Source organism: Paramacrobiotus metropolitanus, unplaced genomic scaffold, assembly GCF_019649055.1.
Source record: "Paramacrobiotus metropolitanus isolate TYO unplaced genomic scaffold, Prichtersi_v1.0 Parri_scaffold0000005, whole genome shotgun sequence".
NCBI classification, from domain to species: Eukaryota; Metazoa; Tardigrada; class Eutardigrada; order Parachela; family Macrobiotidae; genus Paramacrobiotus; species Paramacrobiotus metropolitanus.
This window is the reverse complement of record NW_026570225.1, coordinates 2,318,806-2,336,153: the sequence shown is the minus strand read 5'-3', so window position 1 is coordinate 2,336,153 and position 17,348 is coordinate 2,318,806. Positions and strand designations below refer to the sequence as shown.

The following is a 17,348-nucleotide window of genomic DNA, read 5'->3' as shown; positions in this document are numbered from 1 at the left end:
CGTACACTTATACGGTATAGGCCATTTTACCCGCCAGTTTTGAGTTGTGCCATATGTATAGCGCAGGGAAAAGATGAAAACGGGTTCGCAAACTTCGCACTTTATTTTTTATCTTTAGTTTGGTGAGCGTAGTCTGCTTTTTTAATCAGGTGTTTCAATATAATATATACGAGACAAACATTTCGAGTACGATTTCGAAAAATGGATGATAGTGATGGGGCCCTGAATGCGCTCTTGGATGCTATGGAAGATGAGGGACAAGGTATGGAACTTTTAAGGTTTGGCGTTTGACTTTCCAGTTTTAACTCGTAGTCTCGAATTCTTTTGTTTCTTAAACTCACCACTGCATTGATCGTATCAAAACGTTTGTCCAAAAGGTCTTCAAATTTAATTTGTCTACCATCTTCGCGCTTTAGGTTCATTTTCGGGTTCGCAAGGTGGTAAAAGCAAGGCGGAGAACTCCGGCAAGAAGGTGGCCTACCTAGAAAACCGTGTCAAAGAGCTGGAGCGGCAGTTGGCTTCGCGTGGCGCTTCCACGAAAACGCAGCCATCAACCCAAACAACTCCAGTGTCCAAAACTAACGTGCCTAGGTTGTTCGATCTAGATACAAACATTTTTGCGAAGAAGGCCCCACCACCCCACACGCCTCAGAATTTACATTCTAGCACATCGCGCGATGGCAAATCGCCGACTCTGAAGGATATCGGATTGTCCGAATCGTCTGAGGATGAAGAAGATTATGCGCCCAATCTCAGTAAATCAGGTAGAGCCTTGAAACGAAAACTGGACGCCCGAGCGGAGGATGAGCGCACGGCCAAGCGGAACACGCGTAATTCATCGCCCGACGCACTCGTCATCAAACGCACAGCCTTCGCGCCGTTGGTCGCACCGTCTCCCGCGTCGCAGACAGTCGCCCGGAAGGAGACGGTGTCGAGTAAAGTCGTCACGGCGAAGTGCCAGTTTTCCGGGTATAATATTGCCAATCCGATGATCTCTCCGGCAGATTTGGCAGCGCGAATTGGTGATAAACAGACGTGCAAATTATCGCAAATTGCGCATTCGGGACTGCCATTTGGCAAGATGGACTGGATAACATTTGCCGTGCTGCTCACCAAGCTTCCGACCAAGACCAGTGCGAGTGGCAAGCAGTTTTCCATCTGGAAGATGATGGATTTGGAGGATAGCGCTAATTCAGTCACGCTTTTTCTGTTCGGAGGTATGTATTTGTATGTAATTCAATCAACTATTCGGTAGCCTAATCAGATTCCGTAAAGGTGCACTTAACGTGATTTCGTAATAATGAAATGTTGGTTTGATATTTAGATGTAGTGTAAAATTGGCTGACAATGAAAATCAACCTTTGCGTTTCTAAAGCGCCAAAACTGATTGTACAGTATAAAGTCACTGTTGAGTGATGTTGGGAAAGTACTGGTTTGCAACACTTTGCCCTGAATCGCTGTTCTGTTTGAATGTGGAGTTTTAGATACTGGTAGTCATCGAAAATCGGATGCCAGTATTACAAATGATGGTGTGTGTTGCAGATGCTCACAGCGATAGCTGGAGAGTTCAGGCCAGCAACGTCGTTGTCATTTTGAATGCCAGCATTTTGCCCAAGAAGGATGACAAATCCGGTTTATCGCTCTCTGTCAACTCTTATAACCAAATCATCGAGCTCGGCTACGCTGCTGATTTAGGGCATTGTAAAGGGCAGACCAAAAACGGTGAATCCTGCAAAAATCTGATTAACAAGACCAAGCAGGAATATTGCGTGTACCACCTAAAAGCGGCATTCCAAAAAATTAGCTCCCAACGCATGGATATACAGACCAACTACTCCGGTGTGCAGCCGCGAATGGGTGCGAGCAAAATTGCCGAAGTGGCCTATGGATATTTCTATGGCGGGAAGCTGTTCACGGCGCCGCGTTCCGTATCGGAAGTAAAAAAACCGCCTCCCACGACTTTCAAAACGCAGATTTCCAAAGGGGCACAAGCATTGATCGACGAATCGCGGCAGCTGATCAGGAAACAGTTGAGCGAAGCCGAGAAAGTAACATTAGAACGTGTGACAACTGGAAATGAAGAACTGAATGAACTAGTGGTTAATGACGGACCGGGAGCCAGAAATCTGGTGAAAAGCATCGCCAAGGAAGATTTGAAGAAGCATCCAAGAAAGTATGTGTCACCGTCCGAGCTGCTGAAAAGTCAAGAGGTTTCGATGAAAAATCTAATCGAACAACACAAGAAGCGGGTGATGAACAAAAATGTCACAGTCCCAAAACTGAGTGGATCCTTGGGAGGAGGAGGTGTTGTATTTTCCGATGGTAAGCACCGTTCTTATTTTTGAGGTTATTGATGTGGGGTATGATTTAATTGTGGTGCACCATTTCTAAATGCTGTCATGGTTGATTTGGCGAATTTTAAATTTCTTTTGCTGTTTATAGCTGGCAGAACTGCATCGCTTAAGGCGCCTCCTGTGCCGATTTCGCAAGTCCGCGCTATTGCCCAGTTGCGACAGTCTGGAAAAAAAATCCCAAAGTCGGATCCGAACTGTCTTTCAAGAAACCCGTCAACAGTATCCCGTACACCGTTTTCTAGTAGTGCTCAGACAAAAAACACGGATATGAAAATTTGCAACCTGCAAGATGATCCCGAGATTCAGGCGCTTTTACAAACGACATCCAGGCATGACGACTTATGTCAGCTGAACGAAATAGATTTTATGGATAAGTATTTTAGTCATGCCACCATGAAAGAAAGTATTGAGACACAGATGGAGGATACTAAAGATATCGAATGCGACGTGGTCGTATGTAAAAAGGTACTTTGACTACGGATAGGCATGAAAAGTCTTGAGTCAGTATGTAATTGTATACTGTAGTGCACTAAATGTTCTGGCGTAATAAACAGACTAATACGAGATGTTAGATTTCGGGTGTTTCTTTCATGTTGCCGGGAATTCAGTTTTTTAACAGCTTCTGTGTGTTTGCAGTGTGATTATATGGCACATTCGCTTGCAAAACGGTGCCAAGAGGAGCGGCATCCCTTTACCCGGCAGAAGGTTAAGAAGCGCTTTGTCAAATGTCGAAAGTGTACCAGACGGAAGCCGACCTTTAAGGCCGTGTCATCGGCAGTGAGTCCATGTAAAAGTTGCGGAAGCCAAAATTATCAGTGGTGTGGCATGTTGCCGTTTGAACGGAAAGGCCCTACATTAGATACGGAAAAGTTGTTAATTCGTGGCGAAGAGGAGCCTAAATTTTTGAATAGTCTGGTGTGATCTTCAGCATCATGTCAGGTTTGGTGTGAAACTTTCAGGTTAATGCTTTAGAATGTAAGTTGATTTTTCTTACGCTCTGCTTACAAATATTTTGGATAGCGCTGTTTGTAAATGGGTTTTGTGATTGTTGTTTTTGTTAGTAATAACGACGGCCAAAATTAAAAACTACAAAAGGGTAAACTACCAAAACCGGCGGGGTCCTTTAGTTTTTATTGTTATTCCATTCTAAAGATTTTAAAAATCGTTTAAACGTTTGTGAAAATTTACCATTTCAGGCATCTTAACGTTAGTGAAGCAGGTGCTGCTTTTTAGCATGTACTTATTTGTCCGATTGCTTCGGTACACATCCGCTGTTGTGTCCGTTGGTCGGCTTGCATTTTTCTTGTTACCTAACGTAACTGCACATTCCTTGACAAGTTAGGGAGCACATGTGTAAACCAGCCATAAGATGTTCGGAGCGTTATAACAATATGACTTACTTGCTGATTGTCCGGTACGAACAGTTCACAATGCGAGCAATTTCGACGATGAATTCTTGAGATGTTCTGCGTAGTTTTTTTGCATGAGCATCCTGTAATGTGTATGCGTCACGAATTCTTCTCCTCGGTACATTTCTTCGGGTTTTGTTCCGTTTTACTTCATTATTTTTTGCGTAATTTGTTTGCTGCATTCTTAGATTGATATCTAATGTATGAGGCCTAATGGTTGTAAAAATTTAACATACGCAGTGGCAGAACTGTAGAAACGATACCACAATAGCAAATTAGCAGTGATTATGTAAATGGATTATAATAGAAGATTATAATAGAATAGATTTGTGTATAATAGAAGTATTATTATACGCGTCGTAATTAATGAGCACACAGTTATGCTAGAAGTTGTTATTGGTAGTTTATTCATACGTGAACCTTCACTTCTTTATAAGCCTTAAACAATTCGTCATCGGCAATCACCATTAACCGGTTTGCCGTGTTGACAAAGGGATCTCCACTGGAAACAGAACACAACGACGATTTTTTTACTTTTACATGGACACAGTCGTCGATCAGAGCCGTGTTACCAGCAGGGAGAGAAACACGCCGGTGCTCTAACGCAATCGACGAATACCGACAACGTCCGCTGTCTGATTAACTATATATCAACATAACTGTACCTGGATCCAGTTGCTCAGCTAGTGACGCTGCACAACTGACCAGTGATATGCGCGGCGGACGCACTCGAAGGCGGAGACCCACAAGAAATGCACACAGATCACATCGCGAGCGTATTATGAGAAAGAGCCCAGCTAACCACCAGAATCCGGCAACTGTTGTGTGCGTGCTGCAGTTTTAAAAACTCCATTAGCATGTCATACAACGTCCGTTAAAGCGGCTAGTGTTTGGCTTTTTTACCTCTCTACATGCTCGTTCATGAGGTTTTCTCACCGACTCTTATGTTAACATCCACAGTGTTTCGAATTCTTGAAAATAGTCGAAAAGATGATCATCACAGAACCGGCGGAATAATATTCTCATAACTGTCTGTATGCTGGGAATTTATCACAATATTTGGTATTTACTCATTATCCTGATCATCGTTGACATTTTTCACCAAGACTGCAGATAAATCCACCGGCAAGATGCGGCGCATCGGCGCGCTCATCGCTGTATTGTTGTCCCTGCTTCCTTTCGCTATCCCGGACAGTGTCGATGACATCCGCGCCCGGGCGGACGCCGTTGCCCAGCGTGCGACGCAGCGCTGTTCAGCAGTGCCCAACAATGAGAAAGTCCTGCCGCGGAACGCTATCTCCGATCTGCCGCTGCCCTTTGATCCGCAGGGCCCCATCCCGGAATTCCGGGCTTCCATGTACGAAGCACAGAAGATCGCCGTCAACCGGGCCATCTTCTTCTCCTACATTATGCAACAGGCCGAACTGGATGATGAGCCGGATATGGGATACTATTTCTACTCGACATTATCCACCTTGTCATCGTCGGATGAGCGCATTATGGGCAGTAAGATTGTCTTCAGTAAAGACATGATGATGAGCAGCTGGTACGGTGGGGTCAACCAGACGCTGCCCTTCTTCGGTCCTTACGCGTTCAAGCGGTTTAATACATCCCAGATGTTGTTTGCCATTGATCTGGGTTCCGATCCCAGTTTTGCCTACACGGATGAGATGAAGCATATTACGCCGAATCCCTGGTATGCGGCGTGGCTATCTGATCGAACGGCGGTTGAGCTGCCACAGCCGGCATTGTTGGAACTGAAAGTGCTGAAAGACAACAGCGGCGTGGAAACCATTAACTTCTTTGGACCGCCGGTGGAATTGCCGGCAATCTGGACTATGCCGTTTTTTGATTGCTTATTTACGGATAAGTGGCAGCGTAAGTGCTTTCGGGTATTTTAAAACCTTTTTTTGAAATTTAGAGTTATTTACCGTGCTACTTTACTCCCATAACATAATAAGAAAATAATTCAAATTGTAAATTTTGTTACTATTTACTAGTGCGCGTTCATCCGGGAAACTGAAGTTCTCAGCTGCTCGAAAACCATACGATTTAAAAACAACACTGACAAAAAGTATTCCGATTCATGCTGTTTAGAACATTGGGATATTAATGAATTTAGAATCGACTATCAGTGAAAACAGTAATTCTAGTATTTGTTGTTATAATGAAATTCAATGCATTCGATGAAGTTCTACGCCGACTACGCGCATGTGAGGAAATGCGTTTGAGTTTGTAAATGTAGCTGAAAGTGCACCCGGAAATGACAATCGTTGCGTACCGTTGTCTTGAAGCAAGTTTGTGTAACATGAATTGGTTCCTTAGCGTAATTAGCGTAACTCTTGTGTGAAATCGCAAGAAAGTCAGCAATTCAAGTGGACAAGTTTTCTCAGTTTTGTATGCTTAACCACTTAGGACAATATTATGAGCATGCATTATTACAGCGCTTTTCGTGACCGTTCTACAGACAGTCGCAGCATGGCTGTTTCAATTCTGCATTTTGATAGTTTTGTTATCGACAAGTTGTTCACAGTTTCCAATTGTAGCCTTATAATCAGAGCAACTATATTCGATTTATGATACAGTACCTAGTTTCGCTATTTTCTGCAATCAAAACTGTCTTTCAAAATTTTTGATGCATTTTTATCCAAAATTTATATTACTTAGCATCTTGATTGAGAGTAAGCAATTTTAAATTAGCGTAAGTTAGAAGATGGCACACTTGCGTCTATAAAACTACAAAACATTGAGCAATTGGTACCTTACTTCTGCTAACAGATAACAACACCAACTAGTTTTCGGCCACGTGAGGCAATTAAGATCGAATGTTGCATTCTGTAAGTAAATACCGTTTGACTGCTTACTTTAGTTCAGCTGCATTGCGGCAGTAGGTAACCCGCCCTTTTGCAAAAATACAACAACAATTGTTGCAGCTTTAATCAATTTAATAGCATACTTGATGAATGACCTTTAGCCGATTTAGCCGTGTTGTGCTATTGTGCTGTTGATTAATCGGCGTAATCCAGTTTAGCCGGCATAATATTGCGATGCGTAGAATGCAAAGAATGGCTTTTATTGTGAATGATTTGACGCGAGTGTATTACGGCGCGCCGTGATGTTGTGCGCGTACATTGAAATCTCCCATATCTCCAGTTTCCGTCACCGCCCCGGTGGCCGATCTCGAGCGTGCAACACGACTCCTGACCAAACGTCAAGCGGGACCGGGACCTCAAGCGCGACAGACGCAGCCGAGTGTGCCGGGCGGAAATGGAGGGAATGCAGTGAATGTCCAGCAAGGTGCTCCAGTTAGCAACCAGATTGTCCAGCAACAACTGCCCACTATTGCAAAGTAAGCGCACAAAATAAGGAATTTCTAAACTGGTTTCTAAACTTCCGAATTTTTTACTCAGTTTGATATTGGGGTTACTTTAATGGGCGAAAAGTTTGGCCAACTTTTTTGAGAATTTTAGAAAAATCTTGGAAAGCTGGATAATTGCAATAACTGTATTATATTAGCCAACATATTCTACAGTATGCCTAAATGAGTACACGCAGGGAGCGAAACGAGAAAATAAATTCTCACGGTTGGTCAGTTGGCGGGTTTGGTCAGCGCAGTAATAAGTTGGCGTTGAATGAGGGTGTGGCGGCTGAAATGTCTCCTGCGATGTGTAACGGATTGCGTCAGAAGACATCAAGTGTATTACAGCAGTGTTAGTGTTTAGTGTTAGTTGAAAAAACCTTTAAGAAGGTCGTCGCTTTGTGGACATATACAACGCATTCAGTCCATCAATTACCGACTGTCTTACTGATGTTTCCAACCAATGCAACAACATTGTTTGTTGATATTTTGCTGCTTGTTCACTCTCTCCCTCTCTCTCTCAAGCAAAGGTGCTATTAATGTTCCGCTGAAAGCGCGTCGCCAGAGTGAATTAACTTAACCTATTTTTTATTATCATTAAGAACGCATTTACATTGCCATAGACTTTGCGGCAACCTTGAAAATTTAAGTCACCGTATGCGTTTGTCTACGACTGTCGCAGTGTTTAATTAACTTTGAAATTTTTGTGTAAATTACGAGAAAAGCTTTCGCGGTTTTGTTTTAATCTAGAAACATAATATTATGTAGCACATTTGCGGTACAGTGCGACAGTTCGCAATAAGTACTTCAAAATGAATTCGGATTTTCCTGGTTAAAAACCGTTGACAATTTTTGAAAGGACTCCCATATTTAACAATCGGGGAATCTGAACCATGAAAAATTATAATTTTCCAGATTAAGGAATTCGTATTTCCGTATTTGGTACTAAAAATACGAGCGTTGTTTATTTACGCTGCTGATAGTCTGCCATCCCCGTAAACAAGCGTGTGACAATGCACTTCCGGAGTGGAAGTCGGCAATCGTCGGGTTTAAACTGCCGGTTGGCGTATTTAACCTTCTCGCACGTCTAGTCGGCTCACCTGGCGGAAGTCTGACAGCTCTCGCATAATCCCGCTCAAGTCACGATTAGAAGCTGCATATTGTTTCCGTGTGCGTGTGTGCTTCCCCTCCGGAACCACGGAACCACGGCACTGTCGAATCAAGTTCGTTCTTTCCGGTCACAACATCTTCACCCCGCTCCTAATTAGTCATGCCGAGAGAAAAACGCGCCCCAATCGCGCACACATTAAAGCGGCATTTACCGGTACAGACGAACAATAAGATGGTTATCAGTGCCAACTTGTTTGCCTTTCGACCCTGCTTTCTCTCTTTCTGTCTCTCTGTCTTAATACCCGGCAACATGTGCACACAACAATGTCCGTTGTTGTGCGGGATTGCCGATGAACCGGGGAGAATAGCGTTCCGATCAGGAAGAGCGATGGGGTGATTTAGGGTTCGGGCCGAAGAAGAGATTATGTACCCACTCGATGGTATTTGGCCTGAACGCGTGTTTAAGCGTATTGCGTGTGTGATGTCGCTGATAGTGATGTCACTGCTGTGTGTAATGTGTATCGGGAAAGAGGCTTGAGCGTATTGTTCGAGTAACTCTTGACACTTATGACATCCCCGGTGCGTAATCGTAGATCAATGTCTGACGCTGTTGTTTGGGTGTCTTTGCAGCTACATTGCCGCGGTTTCGGTGGAGATGGATTATAAGAAAATTGACATTAATCAGTGCGATGGTGATCAGCAGTTTAATGCCTTCGCCGGCACGCACAAGTGCAAACGGGAAACCACAGTGGTAAGAATTCCGTGTCCGTCACGTATTTGCTGTTATGTCCACTATCATAAGGAAACAATGTTACTATATTATACATCGTAGCAGTGGCGTAGAATAGTGGCTCGGACGTAAGTTTATTCTACTGATCTTTATTCGGGCAATAGCCAATTAACAGAACAAAAGCCTGCGCTGGTGGATACTAATTAAAAATTTCGAATTTTATAAAACTTTTTTTTATTCTACTTGACCATAACCATAGTAATAATTATTTTGAGCTGAAATGCAGATCAGTAGCATATTTATTACTTTTATTTACGAAAAAAATTTAAAAAATTCATTTTAAACTAGTTTTATAAATGGTTGTTCTGTTGATTTTTAATTTTATGGATAACTTGTTACTTGTTGCAAATGGTGCAAATGAACACCTGACGCTTCGGTGCAAAATTAGTTAAATGAATTTGTTTTGCCTATTTGAAAATGTACAGTTTCTCATTCAGTATAATACAAAAGTTCAATCCTGACCATTTTATGGTTTTATTTGTATGATATGTTTATTGAAAAGCACTTATGATTGCTGTTCAAGAAAGCGTTACGATAGTGAGAGTGTTTGGCATTGAATAATGCGTTACGAGCAACCGCAGTCACAATGGGTACGAGTATCGAAACTATGCTGAGTAGTGTCAGATTCCATCGCATTGCAAATGTTAAGAACAGCTAGCTTATTCCAAGCACGCATTATTACCGTTTGTTGTGTGAGTTTTGCATAATGTACTGTAATAATTTGCAGCCATACAAGAGTACTATAGTAAGAAAATATGTTTTAGAAAAATATGTGAGCCCCAAATTTAAGTTGTCTTTTACAGTTTACTGTGCCTTGAGATCTCCTTTCCTATTTAAAACTTTGTAATGACGCTCGTTTTCTTTTCAAATGCCTAGAATTTTTACTGCACTGCTGTAGCTAATTGGAATTTCAGCGCAGACGGAGCCGTAGGGTCATTTATCGCTAACTGCGAAAGTGCATCGTATTAAATCAATCAAGGCGAAGTTAAAAGTACGGTAATCAAATATAAAAGTGTTAATAAATGCTGTTAGGGAAGAGGTACAGTGCTAAGGCATTGACCGGTGGTTTTTCTAAATGCAAAGCAGCATTGGTTATTGAGTGTTACATATTTTGCGGTAACGTGAGATGTAATCATGTGTGTCTTTCTGCATTGCAGTGTGAGGCCCTTCACGGACACGGACTTCGGGTGGGTGTTGCAGTGTAGCCGATTAGTGGTGTAACTGTTGTTGATTAATTAAAGCTGCCGGCGTATGTCTGGTGCTGTGTACTGTGTGGAACCGACCACATGTGTGCCTGTCCGTGTAACGGTTGTGTTGTGTGGCTGCAGCGAGGCGGATATCAGTGCGTGTGCCGCGCGGGTTTCAAGTATCCGCCGGGCAGAAGCGGACCGTTCAGTGGAGGCGAAGTGGAGAGCGCCAGCAGCGGCGATTACGCTAAAGCCGATGCCTTTCAATGTCTTCCCATCCAAGGTTAGTTACTGACTGCTTATTATTGTAACCATATAACTCAGTCAAAAGAAGACATTGATTCATTAGTGTTGACAAGACCTTGAGATGGCCGCTCTAACAGCTGCTACGCGGTCTTCACTCCATTGAAATTAAATGCAAATTATTCATACTGTGCTTTAATCGTGACCATTCCAGACAAGAAACCTTGCGTTTTCATGAACATTTAGTCGGGAAAGGTTATACATGTGGTAATAATAGTACCAATAATTGTTCAAAAATTAGAGTTATCGAAAGGGTTGACACACATACTATGGTAGCAGAGCAGTGCTTAAACTAATAAAACCTTTGGCAAAAGAACACGAAGCATTGCAATTTATTATTTTGGGTTTTCCTTGATTACGTAAAATTTTTCCTCAGCTGCAATAAAGCTAACAATCGTCGATGAATAATGTATTTTGCACGTAAGTATTTGATTATTATCCTACTTGTTCCTTATAGACCAAGAAGTTCTCATCTCTCCGGCGGCACTGGCCCAGTCCGCCGTCTCCAACACTATCAACGCTGTTCCGCAGGCCCCACCCCAGCGTCCGCCTCCTCCACGCCCCGTCAACTTCCAACAACCACCTCCGCCGCCCAGCCAAGTCGCTCTTCTGCAGGCCGACACCGTCCCCAATCAGCCACTGCCCCCTTTTCTCCCCTTCTCCCCCGACACCAACACTCCCAAACCACTGACCACCATCCTCACCCGACCCACACCGCCCATGCAGAGCTTGCCGCCGCAGACCAACAGTCCCTTCCGCAACCCGGGATTCGCTCCCTCGCAGCCGCAGCCGGTGCCTAATGCGGCTGGTTTCTTCCCGAATGGTCAGTCGCCTCAACCCGTGCCCCAGTTCATGCCGCAACCCATCAACGTGTCGACCCGCACCGGACCACCGAATTTTGCCGCCGCACAAAGTGAGCAGTTTTTCCTCCCGCATCAGTTCCAGCTACCGGACAATCTCGGACCACCGCAACAGGTGAGAAAAACACCGAGCTATCCTTCGATTCCTGTGATTTCGATATGAAAGTTTAAGTGACGGGGTAATTTTGAATTGTTGGGGTGGCGTACGTTTTATAGGAAGATTATTCTGTTTCCCGTAAGTGCGTAATTCAAAAAGCATTAAGAAGGTGTCACTTGAGTAACTCCCCCCGTGACTGCTTTTCGCATTATATTGCTAATCTTTCGGACAGTTGTCGGATCCAGCAGCGAATGATCCCCAACGCCCGCAAATTCCGGCCTTCGCCCAGGCTGCGCGACCGGAAGCACGTTTTGCTGTGCCGCAGTTTATCTCATCCATGGACTCACCCAGTCCCCAGTTTAACCAGGCAGGACCGGTACGGAGAACGCGCCAAGCCGGTAACGAGCCCCTGCCGACCGACAATCTGTCCGTACCGCCGCAGAACGCTCAGAATGCTGCCATAATACAGCAGCTCATCCAAAAACTGTCGCAGGAAAACAATCTCATGTTCCGTGCTCGCCAAATGCTGGATAATCTGTCGCCGCGTAACTGTTCGGCTAATCGTTTCGCTGAAAAGGTCGATTTGGGCTTCTCGCAAGAGTTCGGTCGGAAAATTGCTAAACAATTCGCCACGCAAGCGGTAAGGTTTTAAGATATGGAAAGTAACGTATTCGCAATTCTGTTTGTTGTGCTTGTCAGTCGGCCTTTGGCGAATGCAGCAGTGGCTGAACTCATTGGCTAATGATAAAAATTTGTGGTAGTCATACGCGTTTACAAATTTAAATTGTGCAACAGAAATAAGAACTGGTAGGGAAAAAAGTTAATTTTTGGGAATTTAAGCCATTAAGGTCTGAACCACAACGCTTTGCGACAATTAATGTAGGTGCTACTTAAACACATTTAGACTGGACATTTTTACTTTAGTAAACAAATTACTTCTTCTATACAATTATTAATTCATGAACTTTTGTCAAACTTTGGGTTAACATTTATAGCTTCTCTCTATGTGTAAACAATGTACTGATTGTTTGTAGAGATCGGCATTACGTTTGTCGCACTTTCTAAGCAACTATTTACAAAATGGCATCGCCGTGGAGGGAAAACGCCGGAACAAGTTGACCGAGAACATGATCCTGGGTGAAATGGCCGCGATGATCATCGCCGAGCCGGCCATCGGCGCCGTTAGCATCCAATTCGAAGACAGCATTTTTCCCGGCCGGCGTTTCTTCGCGCCCACTGCATTGTACAACAAGATGCTCGATGAGCTTCAGTTCTGTGCGTACACACTATACACACACTAAACAAAATCTACTCCAGTGAAAAAGTGTCATGTCTGACGTGCCGTGAATACATGTTGCAGATCATTACCCGGACAATTACACAAACTTTGATTGGTATCGCGACGTCAAGAGCAAGACAGCTAACCTCCGCCTGATGGACTTTGCGGTTGACATTAAGGTACAAGTGCCAGCCACATGCGACGCTTCGTTTCCGGTGAAAAGTGTCATTGTTGGCATTTACAGATGCGCGTGGATGCAGCCGGGTCCAGGTTCACCGATGTCCCCACGCAAAGTTTTAAAGCGGTACGTTATTGCATTTTTTCTACATTTAGGTTGCGATACACCAATACATTTTCAAACACTTTTCACTCTCATTTACGGGTTTTTGCAAACTTTATATGTAGTTAACCTCTGCCCCGCTTAAGCTGTTTTTTGAAATTTAGCCATGAATTTCACTGTTTAATTTAGCAGTCAGCAAAAGCCGGTTCAGTCCTTATACACCACGGTATAAACAATCATTTTTTCGCAGATCACCTTTGATGACATGAAGACGCCTTTCGGACCGTATTATGACTGTACGTTGCTGGATTTGATACAGGACGCTGGATTTGATTAATGGCATTTGATGTGTCCTTGCAGGTTTTTATCTGGACAAGTTTTTCTGGTTTGAGGTGCCGTTTTTCGCTAAACGAGCGGACGGCGGAGTGCAATTCGGGTATGTCTGACAGCTTGGTATAAGCATTCTGTAGCCGTTGATAAATTATCGCGTTTTCCATAAACTGATTGTGGGCACTGTGTCCATCCGATGACATGTACAGGGGTCTGATTTCGGTTGGCATTAATCCGGATCAGATCGACGTCAACCAGTGCAGCTCGGCGGAGGAGCCCCTGTTCCGTGGCACTGATCGCTGTGATCGACAAACGACCACGGTATGTCAACCAGGCTGTGTTTAGTACTATTTACCCAGCAGGTGTTGGCCAGCAGCCCGCACTGACCGGGGCAAACACGGACACGCAGTTGACGCTGTTCGCCACCATGTTAAGCAGATAAATTGTATCGGGTTGTCTTGTGTGTTCGCACAGTGTGTTCCCGTTTCCGGACGCGGCTTTCGAGCGGGCGGTTATAAATGCGTCTGTAAAGAAGGCTTTGAGTATCCCTATCTGGACAGCATCCAATATTTTGACGGACTGGCCGTGGAGATCGAATATCAGAATAAACTGCTAGATTTCCCGAATAATTACGCCAACCTCCGATGTCGACGCCCGGGACAGAAACTCAACGCCATTCCCGATCCGGGCGCAATGTTGCCCTTGGTTCCTACCCAACCAGCTCGTCCGCCGACGCAACCGTCGACTGCAGCACCGGTTCGAACCGTCCAGACCACAAAGGTCACGGAGCAGACACTGGCCGCTGACAATAATCCTTGGATCCCCAGCGTCCCGATTACACCAATTGCCAGCACCGTGGCGATGCCCCCGCCGACCACCACTACGCCATCCACGCCTTTCGTCCCGCCGAATCCGTTCGTTCCGACGGTGCACAACTTCGTCCCACCTAACAGCTTCGCGCCACCGCGTCCGCCCAACAACTTTAGCCCAAGTACGAACTTCGTGCCGGGATTGGATCCTTCAAAATCACTTGCCCCCAAACAGCCTAATACTTTCACCGCTCCCTTTCAACCGCCGCCTCGCCCCGTATTGCCACAGGGCGATGGATCGTTTGCTGTTCCGGACCGTCTGCCTGAGTTTATGAGCACACCTGGAGTAGACACCAATCCACCGGATTTCCATAGTCCTTTAAGCGGAAACTTCTTGCCGGATACATCGCCGGTTATGATAACGACGACACCCACCACTACCACAACGATGACGACTACCACCACTACGACAACTACAACGACGCCATCGACCACAACCACTACCACCACGACAACCACGCCAAGTACCACAACTACCTCCACGACGTCTACAACAAGCGAACGCACCACGGAGACTACTGAACAATATGTTCCCACGACCGCCACTCTGGAGGATCTAGGAGAAGAACTGGCCAGTTCGTCGGTGGAAGTAGAGTCCACATTGACCACGGCCACAGAGACCACCCGTGCCGTCACCAAGCACGGACCGACGAAATATACTGTAAAGGTCATAAAGGGTACCACGGGACCCACGATGGATGCAGAAGCCAGTAACGAGGTTAAGGTCGGCAAACGGATACAGGGCAAACCCAGGAGTAGTGCCGAGAGGGGATCAATCAGCATGCTAGCCACCACTGTTTGCCTACTTGTCAGTGTTTTTTATTATACTGTCGTTATAAGGACGTAGGACAGGGGAAGTGTGAATACTCCGTACTAAAGGGCTTTCCGCTGTGAAAAGCGCGCATCCTGGGGACAAACCGGTTAGCGTGGACGGTGGCTGGGATGCGAGTTTTGGGTTTACGTGTTGATCCTTGTGCCACATTTTCTCACGCTGTGGAACGGCTCGGCACACACTGTTACTTAGAAATCGTTATACTTTCTTTTTCCTCTTCCGTAATTTTTTAATTTTTCTGTACTAATGCTGGTTTATGTATCTACTGTGTTAACTGTTTTATAAGTATTTCATTGCGCATTCGGCTGTTCTTTTAATTTGTATTATTATGTTGTTGTAAATTTTGTTCTACATTATTATCAATGATTTCTTTATCAACGTTGCTGGATCGAAAACTTTTGAGCAGATGAATTAATAAATACTTATTTTTCCAGCGCGAAACAAAGCCGCGGCAAAGTTACTGCGATTTGATGTGTGTCGTAAATAATTAAAATTTTATCTTTAGCAGCCGCAGTCTGTCTCCAAATACCACTGTATACTCGCATCGGTAAATATTATGCAGAACCTCGCGTGATACCAGTAAAATTTATTCTCTGAAAGAAAGATTAACGAACACTAACCGTCAAAATTACAGCATATAATCAAGCGAGCGAGCGAAGCGAGCGAGCGTTTTTAAGTTGTAGTGCGTCACGCGAAGAGCTGGGTCCCCCGGGGTCCAGGGGCGAAGCCCCTGCTCAGAATTTGGGGCGGAGCCCCATTAAGTGGGCGCAGCCCCTCGAAACAATTGAGAAGGTACCACAAAATTTATCAGTACTTACCGGCCCAGGTGGAGTGTTTTGGAAGAACCGTCACACGGAGAACCACCCGGGCATTTTTGACGAACCCGTCGTACTAAAGTATGGAGGGGCCGTAAATTTGGACCCGGTCCGGAAATTTTGACCGGCCCAGGTGGCGTGTTTTGGAGGAACCGTCACACGGGAAACCACCCGGGCATTATTGACGAACCCGTCGTACTAATGTATAGCGGGGGCGTAAATTTGGACCCGGTCCGGAAATTTTGACCGGCCCAGGTGGCGTGTTTTGGAAGAACCGTCACGCAGAGAACCACCCGGGCATTATTGACGAACCCGTCGTAATAACGTATGGCAGGGCCGTAAATTTTGACCCGGACCAAAAATTTTGACCGGCCCAGGTGGCGTGTTTTGGAAGAACCGTCACGCAGAGAACCACCCGGACATTTTTGACGAACCCGCCGTACTAATGTATAGCGGGGGCGTAAATTTGGACCCGGTCCGGAAATTTTGACCGGTCCAGGTGGCGTATTTTGGAAGAACCGTCACGCAGAGAACCACCCGGGCATTATTGACGAACCCGTCGTAATAACGTGTGGCAGGGCCGTAAATTTTGACCCGGACCAAAAATTTTGACCGGCCCAGGTGGCGTGTTTTGGAAGAACCGTCACGCAGAGAACCACCCGGGCAGTTTTGACGAACCCGCCGTACTAATGTATGGCAGGGCCGTAAATTTTGACCCGGACCAAAAATTTTGACCGGCCCAGGTGGCGTATTTTGGTAGAACCGTCACGCAGAGAACCCCCCGGGCATTTTTGACGAACCCGCCGTACTAAAGTATGGCAGCTCCGTAAATTTTGACCGGCCCAGGTGGCGTATTTTGAAAGAACCGTCACGCAGAGAACCACCCTGGTCGAGAAGTTCCCTGGTCGCGAACCAAAAGAATCGCTTTTGAGTGGCGTACTACACAAAAACGTTTGAGTGGCGTGGCCACCGCTGTGAAACTTACTTAGAATCGTGTTCGCAATCACCGGATACCGTTTACTAAACCTTGAAGGTAAAGAATGCAACACAATGTCCTGGTAAACGATTGCACAGGCAGTCTCTTAATCGACCCCAACTCAGTTTATATAGAGCTTGTGGTTGGGGTCAACTCCGTCTTTACCAACGAGTCGCCAAAACAGTATTAGACCAAACTGTTCTGCAGAATCGGAGTTCGGATCGGCAGTCGATCCTTTATTTTGGTCCAGTCTTGACAAACCAGTCGTGAAAGTTTTGTGGCCACTGAACCAACCTTTTAACCGGCCAATTGTTTCTGCTCTAGCTTCTTTTCGTTATACCCAGTAAACAAACTTAACCACAACGAGCCACCACTGAACCACCAATAAATCAGCAACAAATCAACGTACTAAGTACCGGACATCTCTTTATTTTACGAACCAACATTTTCTAAAGCAAGTTAAGCAATTAAACAAACACAGACCACGGGTGATGGAACG

At 45.1% G+C, this 17,348-nt stretch overlaps 2 protein-coding genes across 2 annotated transcripts; both read left to right on the top strand.

The window, feature by feature from the left end:
* The first annotated feature begins 57 nt into the window (after positions 1–57).
* Positions 58–3,433, top strand: LOC129580942 (protein MCM10 homolog). Its single transcript, XM_055471714.1, has 5 exons — positions 58–262; positions 417–1,217; positions 1,543–2,322; positions 2,443–2,819; positions 2,991–3,433. Exons 1-5 carry the CDS (start codon positions 202–204, stop codon positions 3,273–3,275), a joined length of 2,304 nt encoding a protein of 767 aa, XP_055327689.1. The 5' UTR covers positions 58–201; the 3' UTR covers positions 3,276–3,433.
* Positions 3,434–4,585: 1,152 nt separating this feature from the next.
* Positions 4,586–15,455, top strand: LOC129581073 (uncharacterized). The gene is made up of 14 exons (XM_055471943.1): positions 4,586–5,641; positions 6,917–7,112; positions 8,862–8,982; positions 10,179–10,208; positions 10,350–10,491; positions 10,969–11,486; positions 11,701–12,108; positions 12,503–12,743; positions 12,829–12,926; positions 12,992–13,051; positions 13,278–13,323; positions 13,388–13,463; positions 13,567–13,678; positions 13,832–15,455. The coding sequence occupies exons 1-14, from the start codon at positions 4,894–4,896 to the stop codon at positions 15,071–15,073; spliced, it is 4,038 nt and encodes a 1,345-aa protein (XP_055327918.1). The 5' UTR covers positions 4,586–4,893; the 3' UTR covers positions 15,074–15,455.
* The last annotated feature ends 1,893 nt before the right edge of the window (positions 15,456–17,348 follow it).

Coding starts and splice junctions, on each gene's coding strand:
- LOC129580942 (XM_055471714.1), top strand. CDS start 202: ATGGATGATAGTGATGGGGCCCTGAATGCGCTCTTGGATGCTATGGAA. Junction 1,218..1,542: donor CACGCTTTTTCTGTTCGGAG/GTATGTATTTGT, acceptor TGTGTGTTGCAG/ATGCTCACAGCGATAGCTGG. Junction 2,820..2,990: donor ACGTGGTCGTATGTAAAAAG/GTACTTTGACTA, acceptor GTGTGTTTGCAG/TGTGATTATATGGCACATTC.
- LOC129581073 (XM_055471943.1), top strand. CDS start 4,894: ATGCGGCGCATCGGCGCGCTCATCGCTGTATTGTTGTCCCTGCTTCCT. Junction 13,464..13,566: donor GACGGCGGAGTGCAATTCGG/GTATGTCTGACA, acceptor TGACATGTACAG/GGGTCTGATTTCGGTTGGCA. Junction 13,679..13,831: donor GTGATCGACAAACGACCACG/GTATGTCAACCA, acceptor GTGTTCGCACAG/TGTGTTCCCGTTTCCGGACG.